Here is a 15,458-nt window from a genome sequence, read left to right as displayed (position 1 = left end):
TGACCTGCTTTCAGTCTCTTGAAAGTGTATTCCTTCCCTAATAGACTTTTTTTGGAACCAGTTTCGCTACATAAATAAATAAATAAATAAAAATAATAAAATAACATCTTTAACATATAGTGAATATCATTCTGGACCACTATTATACAGCATCACTGACACACAGAAATTTTAATGGGCTCATACTAAGTATTATGCTTTAAATGAAATTATTGAATTTAACAGAAGACACTAACAAGAAATTTATTTTGTTCCTAAACATTCTCATTTTAAGATATCTTTATGTCAAGTTTTTATGAGTAGAAAAAAAAAATAATAGTCCCAGCTATTTGTGAGGCTGAGGTGGAGGATCCCTTGAGCTCAGGAGCACTAGGCTAACTTGGGGAACAAATACCCACCTCCCTCCCCAAACCAAAACATGAAACAAGAATTCAGAGATAGGAACCACAGTAACGGGCAAACAAGTCTGTAAGAAAGTCCTGATTCTGAGATTTCAGTAAAACATATCGCACAGAGCAGCTAATTATACATCCTCATTTGAACCTGTGAACAGATAATTCTTTCTCAATTATATCGCAGAAACATTGTTCAAATTGAACATGTTTGACTTTATAAGATATATCACTCATATTAGGGTCACCAAAATAGGTTAGAAAAGTGCAATTCTATTATTTTCTTTCATTTGTATCTAAGATGGTCCAGAGTAACTGTCTAGTTCAGTCATTTGAAGTAGCTTCCAGTAAGATTTAAAATCCTTATCAAAGGATTAAGGAACAAAAGTCTTGGGGGAAGTATGCTGATACATTCTTAATGGGTTCTTTTCGATCTGTACTTTATTAACAATTACAAACTAACTTAGTATTAAGTTTTTAGAATATTAAAAATTTAAAGGTTAAGATAGCACCTACAGAACATCATTAACTTTCAGAAGAGAATTACTATTAATAATATCCATTAGTTTATTATTCCATATATTTTATACACTAATGTACGATTCGTAAGAGGTATTTACAGAGCACTTACCGTGTGATAAGGCAGGAGAACGTAATAGTGATTAAAAACAGTTGCTACCTTCTGGGAACAGAGCCTCAAACTAGGGAACAGCTAAATCATTGCAAAGAAAGTGGGGTGGGAGGCATGTGAGAGTCCTATAGGACTACAAAAGTGCCGAGAGAATGCACATAAACATGGGAAACTCCTCAGTTCAAACCCAAATACAACAAAAACCAAACAAAACCAACGAAAAAACCCCAAAAACCAAAATAGGAAACCTTAAAGCAGGCTCCAAGGAAACACAAAGCAGTGACACTTAGCTAATTATAGCATAAACAGTTTGTTCTTAGTATCACCTAAATGTCATTGTCTGTGTGGCAAAATGTTGCAATTGTACTAATGTTCAACTATCTGAAGGAAATAGAAGTCACACTTCAGGCATTCCCAGCCAACCTGGGCAGCACTGTGAAATCCTGTCTCAAAAAAAAAGTAATAAAGTTAACTGAATAAAGCCATCCCATGGAATTCAAAAATAAAGCTAAAGAGCTGGGTGCCAGTGGCTCCCACATGTAATCCTAGCTACTTGGGAGGTTGAGATCAGGAGGATAGTGGTTCAAGGCCAGCCCAGGCAAATAATTCTCAAGACTCCATCCCCAAAATAACCAGGGCAAAATGGACAGGTATGGATGGTATGGCTCAAGTGGTAGAATGCTTGTTTTGCAAGCATAAAGTCTGAGTTCAAACCTCAGCTCCACAAAAGAGAGAGAGAGAGAGAGAGAGAGAGAGAGAGAGAACACTGGAAAATAAGTAATAAAAACAATAAAAATACAAATGAAGGGACAAAGATTTCTAATGGACAACTGTACATGCATTCAAACTTTCTGTTTGTGTTTCTGGAGACAGGGTCTCACTATTCAACTCATGCTAGCCTTGAACTTGTGGTCCTGCTGCCTCAGCCTGCTGAGTGCTGGGCCAACTCTAAGCGTACAATTCCTTAGGCCTTATAGTTCTACTTCTGGGAATTTAGTCCACAAAAATGATTAGGGATATGAAAGACGATTTAGATGCCCAGAAAATTTAGCCATTGATAATAGCTCTTTGCAACAATATTTTGCAAAACATGTACAAGGATATTCACTGGCATATTATTACTATTATAGAAAACCAAATAGAACAGGTCTTATGAACTGTGGTAAGGCAGGCTGGAGACGTCACTCAGTGGTAGAGCACTGGCCTAGTGTGCACAAAGCTGTTGATATGATTCCCAGCATCAAACACATACACAAAAAAGTGTGGTACAATGTATCCTATATAAAACTATGCAGCGATGAAAGCCATGAAAAATGCTTTATGTACAAAGTATTTCTGATGTTCCCAAAGTTTTCCATAAGAAAACAAGGTAAGAAAATGAGCACAACCATATTTTTTAAAACAATACCATCAACAAAAAGCTCTTGGTATAAAATACAAACACAGCATAAACTGCAATTACTTTTTGGCAATACTTGGGGCGGGGGGTGTTTGAGCCCTACAATTATTTTTTGATGGAGGGAATACAAGAGGTTTTTATTTTTTTTTCTTTGGGTTTTTTTTTTGGTAATTTCCAAATGCCTACTGACACACCATGCATATGTCGACTAGTTGGATAGTGGAATTATGGGTGATTACCCCCTGGAAAATTTAGTATTATACTGTATTATAATTTCCTTATAAAAATACTTTATTCCTAAGCACTTTTACTGATGAGACCCTTCTTTATGAGAATTTTTTTATAGGAGCGACAAATCATGAAAATAGTGTTTCACGTTTAAAAAAAGTTAAATGCTTAAAAATTCCGTTAACCACATTAATAGGTAAATCTACAAAGATATCTTAATTAGTGGACTTCATTCTAAGACATATCAGGAGGCTAATTAAACTGAGGATGAAACTGTGATCAAACAAAACACCTTTCGACTACCATTCTAGTATTTATTTACCAATCCACAGAAAGCTTTTCCTGGTAGTCTCAGCATTGTAAGGATTTTAGTACAGATCAGGACTCACCTCTGTAATACCTTGGGATATATGTCACTGAGATGTCCTGTTATTTTCAGCAGAACTGCCAACAAACAGAACAATAAACGAAACAATAACTCCTTAAGTCACTCAATCATTTTCTAGTCGAGCCTCACCAAAGGCAGCGATCGGATTTAAAAGCGGTACGGAAGATAATTACAAACATCTATCCAGGTTAAGAGTGACCAGGTCTCTCAAAAAAAAATACCGACATACACTTCCTTAATGAGTAAGTTTGAGAAAAATCAGTTACAAATAAAAACTGATCAGGCTGAGCATCCTCAGCGTGCGGACTGTCAACATCATTTCCCACCTTCAACCTTTTCGGAGGCTCTAAGGTTTGAACTCAGGGCAGGCGCTCGGCCACCGGAGCCACAGCACAGTGAGTTCATTCTTTACAACACCTCGTCCATTAAGAGTCCAACTGCGCCATTTACAATGGCAAGTTTTTGTCTGGTGTAGCAGACAAGGTCTGGCTAAAAGAACAAGGTCCTCGCGTGGCTGCTTTCAGCTCACCGCCCCGCCGTTTCTTTGGGGAATGGCCCCAAGCCCGGTGCAGGTGGAGACTCCGCGGCACCGTCCCCAGCGCCCCGGGGCTTCTCGCGAGCGCCGCCGCCGCGGGGATGCTGGCTTGGGGACCCTCCTTCCCCGTCTTCACGGCTGCCCCCTCAGCCCCTCCCTTAAACGCACTTCCAAAGGGACGGCTGTTCCAAAAAGGGCAGACCCAGGAAAACGGCACTGAAGGACCGACTCAGAGAACATGTGTGTCCTGGGCCTTTCACTCTCGGCGGGACAGGAAGCCTCTCCCCCTTTCATCCCGCCCCCAATCCCCACCCCGCCGCCCGAAGAATTTACTCTTCCCATGGCTGCCTCGGGGTCCTTCATTTCCGGTGCCGCTGCCGCTAGAGCTGCGCCATCCCCTAGTCGATGGGACAACCATAGCCTTCAACTGACCTTCTTGACAGCTCTGCGATCCCTCCGACCTTCACTAGATGCTGTCCTGGGGCGAACAGTGGATGGGTGCCGCTCTAAAATACATCTACTGGATAAGCACTCCGCTCCCTTCACTCTACAAACATAAAATGCGGTAGAGCTGCGGCCACTGCTGCCGGGACAAAATGGCGCCGAGAAGCCGGTTTAGCGCAGGCGCCTTGGGAAGACCCTGCCCCGCCCCCGTGCAAGCCCCTGGCTGCAGTTCTGGGTTCCGTTTCCATGGGACACTCCACCGCCAATCGTCGTGCCGAATTGCTCTTCCTGACCCCTCAATTCTCCAATCGGTGTTCAGTCAAGCACATCCGGAGTTGTTTTTACCAATCACTTTCCAGGATTTGCTTACTCAATCCTTGATTCTCCAATAACGTTGCTCTTCGGAGACAGCCAATCACAAGTGGCAGATGTCCTACCTGCTGTTTTTCTTACCAATCCGTGAAGTTTCAGAGCTACATCCAATGAGAACGGCAGGTAGCGAGCTCCAATCCGAAGCTCTTCGGCGTCATGGGCAGCCAATAGGAGTTCGTGTAGAAGCGAGTCTGCTCAACAGCTTGTTATTTGGTGGATTGTGGCAGTAAATCGGGACGAGTGGGGAACCCGGCGCAGGAACTGCCGCCGCGGCCAGGAGTGGTGCTGCCCGGACGGGGGCCCACGGCGGTCAGTGGGGCGGAGGACTCGAGAGCTGACAGCTCGCACTTCACCCGCAGTAGGTAGGTGGGGAGAAGGGGAGCGGGGATACTGAATGGACGAAGCGGCAGTAGCAGCTGGTGCTGCTGACCGGGGTCCCGGTGCAGTTGGGATCTTTGGAGGTGGGGAGGGGGATCCTACGCTAGCGGTGCAGCGAGCTCGGGGGAAGGGACAAATCAGGGATCAGCGGCAGTAACTGCGGGAACCGCCGCCGAGTCGCCTCCTCGGCCGCTTCCCCGGGTTCCCCGGGAAAATGGCTGTGGGGCTGGCCGCGCCGCTAAGTTTGCTTCCGTGCGGCCAGGAGCGGGCTGCTTGGGGGAGCCGGCCCCCAACTCCGCGGCGCGTCCTCCCGGGTGGAGTCGGTGGCAGGACTCCGGGGGCTTGGGGCTGGTACCTCTCCGGGCTGTACAAAAAGTTGAGGCGGGCGCGGGAGGAGGCGGTGGCTGCCGCTGTGCGGCTCCCCTCCCCTCCCACACCCTGTCCGGGCCACCTCCCCTCCTCCTTCCCGCCCCCCGCCCCCTCCCCCGCGCGGGGTCTTCTAGCGCTCGTGGCTCCCGGCTGCAGGCCGCCGCCCCTGCCCCTTCGGGTGAAGGGGCGCTTCTCCTTCCTGACATGGTGCAGAGCGAAGGAAGGAGAGCAATGGCGCCGTGACACTCCGCTGCCGCCACCGCGGGCCGGGGCGGGCCAAGGGGGCCGAGCGACGGAGGCGGGGCGCGAGCCCAAGTCGGGGTATCCCGAGGGTGGCCGAATGAGGGCTTGGCCACCGGCCCTGTAGGGGACCGGTGAAGCCCAGACGGTGGCCTGCCCTTTTCCGGGGCGATCGGACCTGGGGCGCCGAGGTGAGCATTCCGGGTCAGAGTGGCCCGCGGGGCGGGGGCGCGGTGGGCCGCTGGCCAGCTCCGGGGCGGAACGGGCTGCTCTCCGCGCCCGCGGAGCCCTCGCTGCCCCCTGCCTCCTGCGTTCCCGCTGCGCTCCGAGGGGTTTGCGCCCTGGCTGCTGAGGGTCCTGCCCCTCCCCGCCGGCGTTTGTTTACTTTTTTTTCCCTGGGTCGCTCCCCGCTGTTGACTGATTCTGTGCCTGTCTTTCCTCTCCCCATGGTTCTAGCGACGGCGAAGATAACTCGTTGAGCTGGAACCCCACAGATCTCCAGTAAAAATGAAGGTAAGTGGAGTCAACTCTTCTGAACCTCGTGCCCTGGAAGCTGCCAGTTGCGAGGCTGCTGTCGTGGAATGTCTTTTTTTTTTTTATTTTTTTTTTGGTTACTCCACATTGATCTCTCTGCTAAGCAGCACTTTGGAAAATGAGAACGTGTGGATGGGTGAGAAGTATGTGTGGCTATCAGCCCTCTCTGTGGCAGTTAGCACTTTGGAAAGGCTGGTGCAGCCTTTCAATTGTCCATTGGGCTAGTATTTTAAAACACTTCCTGTGTTGGCAGCAATCTTTGCAGAAGTAAAGCTTTTGTCCTGCCTTGGTTCTTTGGGAGTTTTTTTGTTTTGTTTTGTTTTGTTTCTTTCCTACTGCCACTGTGATACTCTAAGAGAAAGAATAGGTGGATTGAATAAAAGAGATAGCATTTCTTTTGGAGATAAAGTACTTCTGTGGCTATAATATTTTAGGTTGGATAAACTAATACTTCGTTTTAGGTCAGTGTTTAGAGAAAATATTTTAAAACCTAAGTCCCTCTGAATACATGTACCTATGTGTTCTTCTGGAGATGCCGAATCTTGGAAATATCATATGTGGATGATTGAAAGGAAAGGAAGTTTTCATAGCATTCTTCAGAATGCCATGGCCGTTGACTACTTCTGGTCAGATAATTTCCCAATAGTATTTCTCTTCAATTTGCAGTTTTGTAACTGCACTGATATTTAGACGTACTGGATTCATGTCTTATTTACTGTTCAGTGTATTAATCGAAATACAGCATTTTCTTAAAACTTTCTGTTGCTTCCTATTTTCATGAAGTGATAGAGGTAACCTTTAATATTGGGAAAACTTAATGAAAAATGAAAAATTGTTTTCTGTTTAAAAGCATACAGCTAAAGTGTTCACTTACCTTTGCACTTAGTAGTGGTGAATTGAATTTATATGAATACACATGATTTTTGAAAAAAATTGGTAAAATGTCAGGCAGAGATAGCAATCATCCTACTTCTGTCAAGATTAAGATGAATAGTAGATTGAAATTTCTCATATCTTTTAATGTATCGTTGTGATTGTGGCCATTTGCTAGTAGACATTTCTTAGTAAAGGATTTGCTTTTTAATATATACCAAGAAGATTCTTGCAAACTAGGTATGACTACACAGTCCTGAGCCATCAGTCATAGCTGCATTCATCAGCTGAATTTAGACTAAGACCTTTCAAAATGCAGCCTTTAGCCAACGAATTTTCCAAAAGGATTCACGTGACTTCTTACCTGTACAGATATACTGTATCCAAAAAGATGTTGCCTTTATAAAACTGTATCACTGAACACTGAATTATGTATTGTTTTTGTTAACTTTAATAGCCATATTTCTTTTAATATGAGAATTCTTAGGAGGCTGGAACTATTTATGTTAAGATATTCATATTAAAGGCCAAAAACATTCATTAATATAATTTCACTGTTTTCTTATGTTTTCATTTGTTTTATAAATTATAGAATTTTCTAAAAATTTATATCTGAAAAAATTATTGCATTTCCTTGCTGATAATTTCCAGTTATAACTTTAAAACATGGCATCATGAAATCACTATATAAAATGAAGTGTTGTTAATAAAGGGTTTCCTTTAGGGGTATTGTCAGTGTAATTAATAGGCAAATAATCTCAATGTTCTAATTACTTGAAAAACAAAATTCAATGCTATTTGAGGTTGGGGTAGGGAAAAGCAGTAGTGACATTCACTTTCTGTTCCTTCACCAGGCGGCAGATGAGCCGGCCTATCTGACGGTGGGAACTGATGTCAGTGCCAAGTACCGAGGTGCCTTCTGTGAGGCAAAGATTAAAACTGTGAAAAGGCTGGTGAAAGTTAAGGTAATATATTTGTATACATTTTCATGCAACAGCTTTATTAACTGGGTTGAAGAGATTGTCGTTTTATTAAGTGGAGAGGAGATTACAATACTACATGAAAGCACTGTTATTCACTCAACTTACAGGAACATACTTTAAGAATCGATAAAGGAAGAACTCAAAATGAGAAATTATTGCAAAATGGTTCTATCAAAATTTCATACTTGTGATACTTCTATCATTTTGATAGTTACTGTTTGTAGTAGCATGATATTTAGACTATAATCTGGTTTCTTCCCTTTCATAATGTTCAGATGGAGATAATTTCAGTGATTAGGAAGAACAATGCAACTGAAATTATGTTTTTGAGACAGCATTAAAAATAACTCAAGAAGCTGATTTTTAAGATGCTTTTATGATCAGAAAAAGTTAAAAGTTAGCACATTTTGCAGTATTTGGGAATACAGGAAGTGCAGATGGATTAATGCCCATACTTCACAGAAATGTGATTAACATTTGTTGTTTCCTTCCAGTAATTTTTCCTACATATAGATTCTAGTAGTATGTTACTTAGATACAAAAATAATTCATGTTTATGTAAGCATTTTTAGCATTATATAAAATGCAGTTCATGAAAGAGGTTTGATGTGGCCTTTGAGATTTTGTTAGTGTGCCTGTCAACATTATTGTCATTGAATTTTGCTTAACTGTGGCTTGCAGTTTACTTTATTCATTTACATATCTGTTGTTTTCCTACCAAAATTAAGTACCATGAAAGGAGAAAACATCTACTTATTCTATCCCCAACACCTAACATATTGCCCAATAAATAGAGGGCACTCAAATTTGTCAGAAGAATGAATGAATGAACTAGAGCAATGATTCTCAAAGTGTGGCTCCGAGACCAGCAGTATCAGCCTTTCCTGGACACTAGTTCAAAATGCAGTTTCTTAGGCTCCTACCTCAGACTCTCTGGAATTAGAGTTTCTGAAACTCTGAGGGTCAGGTTCAGTACTTGTATTTGAATAAATCCTCCAGTGTTGCTGATGCATGCTGAAGTTTGAGAGTCCTTGAAGCAGAACAGTATAATTTGTATGGTAGGTAGATTTATTCATGATTATTACAAAATTTCTCTTTAAATTTTGTTCTGGTGAAAATTTTTTTCATTATTAGAATGTCATTGGACATTTGTTTCTTCCTCATTTCATATAACCTTTTGATGATATAAACTGTAATATTTTATTACTAATATTTGAGATTCTTTGACAATTTTTTTTTTTTTTTTTTTTTTTTTAGTATTGTGGTTCTCAATTATTTCTTTAAAATCAGCACAATGATTGTTTTTAGGAAGTCTCATCATACATACATTACCTAGAATTTGAATTAACTTATTTGGGTAATTGCTCTATTATGGATGATTACCCTGCGTATTTGGGAGGCTCATCATACATACATTACTTAGAATTTGAATTTACTTATCTGGTAATTGCTCTATTATGAATGGTTACCCTGTATACTTGAGAGGCTATGAAAGGAGAAAGAAGGGCAGAGACAAGGGAGGATTAGGAAGGGCTACTTATTTATAACTGAATTTCTTACAGTAATTGTTCAGTTTTAAGGACCAAAAGAGCTACAGTTCTAAGTAGCCAATAAAGTTTGATAATTTAAAAAAAACACTTGGTGACAATCAGAACCTTTTATGACTTACTGATATAATGTACTAAAGGCAGTTTTAAGATTTTACTGCAATGACTATAGATTATAAATCTTCTATAGTTCATTCAGTAAACAGTTATTAAATGCCTATAACATGCATTGACACTTGCTACTGCAGGGGATACAGTAATGAAGGAGGATTCCAGCTCTTACGGAGCTCACAGTTAATGAGACAGTAAACATAAGTACGAGACAATGTAGTAACTGTTACACTAGAGGTGACCACAGGGTACTAAAAATGCACAGGTTAAAGACATCATTTACATTGTTGTTATAAATGTATTGTTTTAAAAGTAACATGAAAATTATCATGCACGATGTTTTCCAGGTACTTCTGAAGCAGGATAACACAACACAATTGGTGCAAGATGACCAAGTAAAGGGTCCTTTAAGAGTACGTATATTGTACAGTTTAGAATCTAAACTAATGAATCATAGACTTTAACCATAATTTACTGAATTATGTACATTTGTGCATACAATTAAAATTTTATAAGATGTATATCAGAAAATAAAAAGATAAGTGGCTTGTTTGTATAGTTAGTAAACATTGTGATATTGCAATGATTACATCTTTACTTTAAGAATATCAAACATCTATGACAGGCTAGTTTAATGTATATAAATAGGTTAAGTTTTCCCCCACCTTTTGTTTTGAATTCGTTCTCTGACTACCTTGCTTTTTTTTTTTAACATTGTTGCCCTATCTGAAGTAATTAATATCTGGTATAAGAGATTTGGAAGCTGAAAGAAAGTCATCTAGTCCATTTCTCTCTCTCCACGTGAACTCTGTCTAAAAGGTGTTGAATCTCAATATTTCTATGAAAGAAAATTGAGACTTCATTTGGTTGCCCTATGGTTTTGCAAGGTTTTATTTTGTTTTGCTTTGTTTTTGCCGTTCAAACTAGGGTTTGAACTCAGGGCCTCAGGCCTGCTATGGAAGTACTTTACCACCTGATCTACTCTGCAGTGTACATCTTATATTTAATTCTCTTGGAGGCAATATGGTGAAAAAAAATGAAGTAAGATTTAAGAGTCTGGGTTCTCATTCTGGACTTCACAAACTATTTTCCCTTTCTGAGCCACAATTTTCAATTTGTAAAAGAGTGGTAATAATAACTACTTTACTTATGCCACAGTGCTTTGGGGTTCATATTACCTAATGAAGATAGGAGTACTATAAATGATAAAGGTCTAAACCACAGTCAAAGAATTGTCAAAAGTGTTTTTCTTACCTGTATCATGTAATTGGTTGGGGGTGATTTGGTCTGTCTAAATTTGGTAAAGAAAATTGGGTTTCATGTTTTAGGTTGGAGCTATTGTTGAAACAAGGACATCTGATGGATCCTTTCAGGAAGCTATTATCAGCAAGTTGACAGATGCTAGTTGGTATACTGTGGGTAAGTAGTTAAGAAATTTAGTACATAGATTTTATTTGTAGGTTAGTATATCTCTTATTTTGTGGGTACACTGAAGCATCATGTTGGCAGAGAACTGTGTATTCTTTCCTATCAATTTACTGGATATTGCTAACTAAAATTTTAATGATGCCCTGTTGTTAACAAAAGTAGTTGTCACTTATAGTAACTTGGCTACTTCTGTCTGTTTCATCCAAGAACGTATTTTTGTTTTAGGTTACTTTGACATTTCTGTTCAAGAAAGTTAGGTATGCATTGTAATTAAGATTTCACAGGTACTCTTGCTACTGTTTTACATAGGGTAATGTAGATGTAACCACAGAATTTACAGACTGAAAAATTCTGACCAGAGTAGATTCAAGCCCAGGTACTTGAAACTTAAGTTTTGATAATCTTTACAATGTTGATTCTCCTCTTGCAAAAACTTTCAAGAAAGATACATGCTGTTAATGTGAATGCATTCTTAATACTCCATGTACAAACTTATGCTGCCTTTAAAAAAATTTTAGTGAGAAGCCGTAAGTGTCATAATACATGGAAATTTAAACCAAAAAGCAGTACTAAAATAGTTGCTATCATTATGCTGATGGGAATACCAATAGGTGACATTCTCAAATCTCCTCACTTCTTCCAAACTGTATAGTCCTATGAATTCTGTCCACTACTCTGTTTCACTCTGGATACCTGTAACATTGTGGGTTTTTATTTACATTTATGTCTTGGTATAAGTGGTGTAATTATAGTGTGGTTTCCTTATTTAAGGAAAATAAATGACCTGTTAGGTTTACTTTAGTTACTTGATTTGTTGCTTTGGATAAAAATCATCTCCAGTTGATTCTGAAAGCTGTGAAGAACATGGTTTGGGGACTGGAGGTGTGGCTCAAGTGGTAGAGTGCCTGCTTTGCATGTGCAAAGCCCTAAGGTCAAACCTCAGTCCCACCAAAAAAAAAAAAATTACAGAAGAATGTGCTTTGGGTAAAAATTGTATTTTCTGAGCTTGAGATACGATTCAAGTGATAGAGTTCATGCCTAGTAAGTGCAAGGAGTTGAAAGCCCAGTACTGCCAAAAAAATTGCATTTTCTAAACCTTACTCTGTGGCTTGTATTAGTAGTAGCAATTTGCTGTCTTAAAAATCTTTTTTCTAATCTTTTTATTCTCCTCAAACCACCTAGACATTGTGGTTCTCAACAATACCATTATTCCGAACTATATATTTTTAGTGAGCATAGTTGTGGCTATTGATCGCTGTTAAAAAATTTAAAAACTAAAGTTAATACTAACTTTTAGAGATTAAGTAAGTACAGTTCTGCTATATTAAGGAAGGCACCGGTAAAAATTATAGGAGTTGGTGTGTGCCAAATCACATGAAATTGTATGATGAATATTCAAATACTAATACTGTATCTATCCTATGAGGTTGCATTCACAGACTTACGAATTGTGAAGCTTTGTCTATGCGTCACAGAGGCAATATCTTTCAGGTTTTCACAGTCTGTGTTTCTGCATCCCAGAATAATCATTCAGCTATGAATCTCTGTCCTGTTTATGAGTGACATTTTAGCATCTCCAAAAACTAGTTCTACTGAACATCCCCTTAGTGGTTTTCAATGTTGGATACTTATAGGAGAATAATTGTGTAATTCCCATTCTGTAACTTGCATCTAATTGAGGTGTCAAGCATTAGTGTCAGTTGTTGCTTGTTTTTAAGAAAGGATTTGAGAACCCTCAAATCTCTTAAATTTATTTAGTATATTAGGGGATGGCAATGCAAGATGCTTTCTTTTTATAAGCACATTGGATGATTCTAATGTAGATAATACATACTTAAAAAAACAGTCCAAATTTAAAAAAATGACTAAAAAAACCAGTCCACATATGGAAAAACAAAGACTTACTTGGGAGGAAATTTCAAAATATTTAAGTGGGCCGGGGGGATTGCTCAGTGATAATAGAGTGCTTGTCTCTCACATTCTACTCAGGTGCTTTACTATGAACCATACCCCCAGCTCTATTTTTGAATAGAGCTGGTGTTTTTACCTGGGGCCAGTCTGAGGCTGCATTTCTCCTACACGCAGAGCTGGGATCACAAGGTGCAGTCCCCTCTTCCCCCAGGCCCAGCTTATATTGTTGAGTTAGGGTCTCCCTAATTTTTGCCTGGGCTGGCCTTGACTGCAGTCCTCCTGATCTGTGCCTCCCAATTGCCTGGGATTACTGGGCATGAGCTACCGCACCTGGCTGACAATTCTGTTTCATGCATTAAAGATAAGGAAATTTGGTGAGTTAAATTCCTAGTAATACATACACACATTCAAAAGAATCTGGGGCTTAGTATATAGCGTAGTAAAAGAGGGCTTACCTAGCATGTATGAAGGCCTGGGTTTTATCCTAAGCATTGTCCTTCCCAAACCCTACCCCCTCCTCCTGCCAAAAAAAAAAAAAAAAAAAAAAAAAGTGGCTGGAGTTACGTATGGCCCTAAATATTGTGGAGGCTGAGGCAAGAGGATCCTTTGAACCCAGGAGTTCAAGACCAGCCTCAGCAATGTAGCAAGACCCCATCTCAAAACAAAACAAAAACTAACAGAGCAAACAAAAGACAAAAAGAAAGAAAAAAGAGATGGGACAGTTATCTGACTAGCTATTCAGACAGTGTCAAAAGAGATTAGAATTCTATCTCCACTTGAATGTTGCTAGTAAACTCCTAGTAAATACAACTGTCAAAACATTTTCAAAGTATTTTTCTGCCTTTTTGCAGTAAAAAATAGCACATTGTATCTGAAATTTAAGGAAAATGTAAAGGAAGAAAATGCAGTAATCTATAGTATGTACATAATATAATATGTATACAAAATATACATAAACACATAGATTATATATCAAATTGAACATTAAAATCTACGTGTCATTTACAGTATATATTTAAAGCAAGAATTGCTCTTTGCCAAGCATGATGGTGCGTCCTTGTAATTCCAGTACTCAGGTGGCCAAGGTGATAGGATTGTGAGTTCGAGGACAGCCTGGGCTACACAGACCCAGTCTCCAAAACAAACAAACAAACAAACAACCCCAAGAAAAGCTTTTTAAGATTAGGACTTTTTTTGTATGTGTGTGTGCCTTGAAGTTATCGTTTTGAACATTAGTTATATGTCAGGTTACATGGAGACTTAAATTAATATTGACTAGAAGTTTAGAGTAAGTAAACTGATGAGTTGACCAAACTGTGTAGAATGTGTTATTGGCTTATAAGGCTTTACTTTATTTTTACACTCTCTTATGACAAATGTTGTTATAATAAAAATCAATTACAATATGTTTTCAAAACCAGGTGATAGCTGGGCACCAGTGGCTCATGCCTGTGTTCCTAGCTGATCAGGAGGATTGGGGTTCGAAGTGAGCCCTGGGCAAATAGGTCATGAGACCCTATCAAAAAATTCATCACATAAAAAGGACTGGCAGAGTGGGTGATGTGGCTCGTGCCTGTAATCCTAGCTACTCAGGAAGCAGAGATCCAGGAGGATTGCAGTTCAAAGCCAGCCCTAGGCACATAGTTTGAGAGACCCTATCTTGAAAATATCCAATACAAAACAGGGCTGGTGGGGTAGCTCAAGTGGTAAGAATGACTGCCTAGCAAGTGTGAGGCCCTGAGTTCAAACCCCAGTTGCTGCCAAAAAAACAAACCAAATCAGGAGTTTTGTTGTCTACAAAATCATTCATTAAGAAAAAAGTAGGGCTGGTGGAGTGGCTCAAGTGTTAACAGTACCTGCCTAGCAAGCTTGAGGCCCTTTGTTCAAAACCCAGTGCTGCCAAAAAAGGAAAAAAAAAAGTACTAGGGCTAGGGATGTAGCGCTTGCCTAGTGTATGTGACACCCTGGTTCAATCTATAACTGCAAAAAGAAAAAAAATCACTTTGTATCAAAAAAATCTGTTTAGCTTCCCAATAGAGTACAACAGGATGAGATTCTGAAATCACTTTCAGTATCCCCTGCTAGATACTGGCTGTTTTATCAAGTATTAAGTGTAAAACTTTTAATTGATAATTAGTATAACTGTGGATAGCTTCTGATTTTGTTTTTAGTTCTGTGGATTGTGTTTAAACAATTGAAGAGTATGTTTCTGGTTTTGAGATATTAAGTGGTATTGCACAGTTGTCACTTTACTGAATGTGTACAACAGTCCCATGAAGTTTATAAGCATATCCTTGTATAGCTTCAGGTGCTAGAATTAAAATTGATCTGTTATCACAAAAAAAAAAAAAGGTCTGTTTAGACCTGTGATAGATTTAGTATTCCTTTTGTATTTTCTTAATGTAATTATATATTTGATTGTTAATTTCTTAAGTTTCCAGGTACATGAAGTTTTTGGCCTTAGCTGCTGAGGGACTTTTATAGTTAGGACAGATAATCTTGTGAATAACAGAACTATTGGAGCTAAAGCAATCTTGAGCAAAAGGAACAAAACTGGAGGCATCTCACTATGTGATTCCAAAGTATTCTACAAAGCTATAGTAATCAAAATAGCATGGTGCTGCTGTAAACACGCACACATAGACATAAACCCACAAATTTGTGGTCAGTTTATTTTTTAACAAAAGTGTCAAGA

The 15,458-nt window shown here is 39.7% G+C and overlaps 1 protein-coding gene and 1 pseudogene across 3 annotated transcripts in view; one reads left to right on the top strand and one right to left on the bottom strand.

Annotated features, from left to right (window-relative positions):
* LOC109700123 (zinc finger protein 736-like) overlaps positions 1-4,329 on the bottom strand; it is a 72,585-nt pseudogene extending 68,256 nt beyond the window's left edge.
* A 189-nt stretch (positions 4,330-4,518) lies between these two features.
* Arid4a (AT-rich interaction domain 4A) overlaps positions 4,519-15,458 on the top strand; it is a 67,093-nt gene continuing 56,153 nt past the window's right edge. Inside the window, exons 1-5 of one of the 3 annotated variants that reach the window (XM_074067902.1) lie at positions 4,519-4,751; positions 5,833-5,889; positions 7,638-7,748; positions 9,772-9,837; positions 10,753-10,843. In XM_074067902.1, coding sequence (XP_073924003.1) covers positions 5,884-5,889; positions 7,638-7,748; positions 9,772-9,837; positions 10,753-10,843 — 274 coding nt within the window. In that variant the 5' untranslated portion in view covers positions 4,519-4,751; positions 5,833-5,883. Of the gene's footprint in view, positions 4,752-5,274; positions 5,568-5,832; positions 5,890-7,637; positions 7,749-9,771; positions 9,838-10,752; positions 10,844-15,458 lie in introns of those variants that run through there. The other 2 variants (XM_020185126.2, XM_074067903.1) reach the window with 2 other exon arrangements.

The sequence above is a fragment of the Castor canadensis genome, chromosome 3, assembly GCF_047511655.1.
Source record: "Castor canadensis chromosome 3, mCasCan1.hap1v2, whole genome shotgun sequence".
Taxonomy (NCBI): Eukaryota; Metazoa; Chordata; class Mammalia; order Rodentia; family Castoridae; genus Castor; species Castor canadensis.
This window is presented reverse-complemented; position numbering and strand designations above follow the sequence as displayed.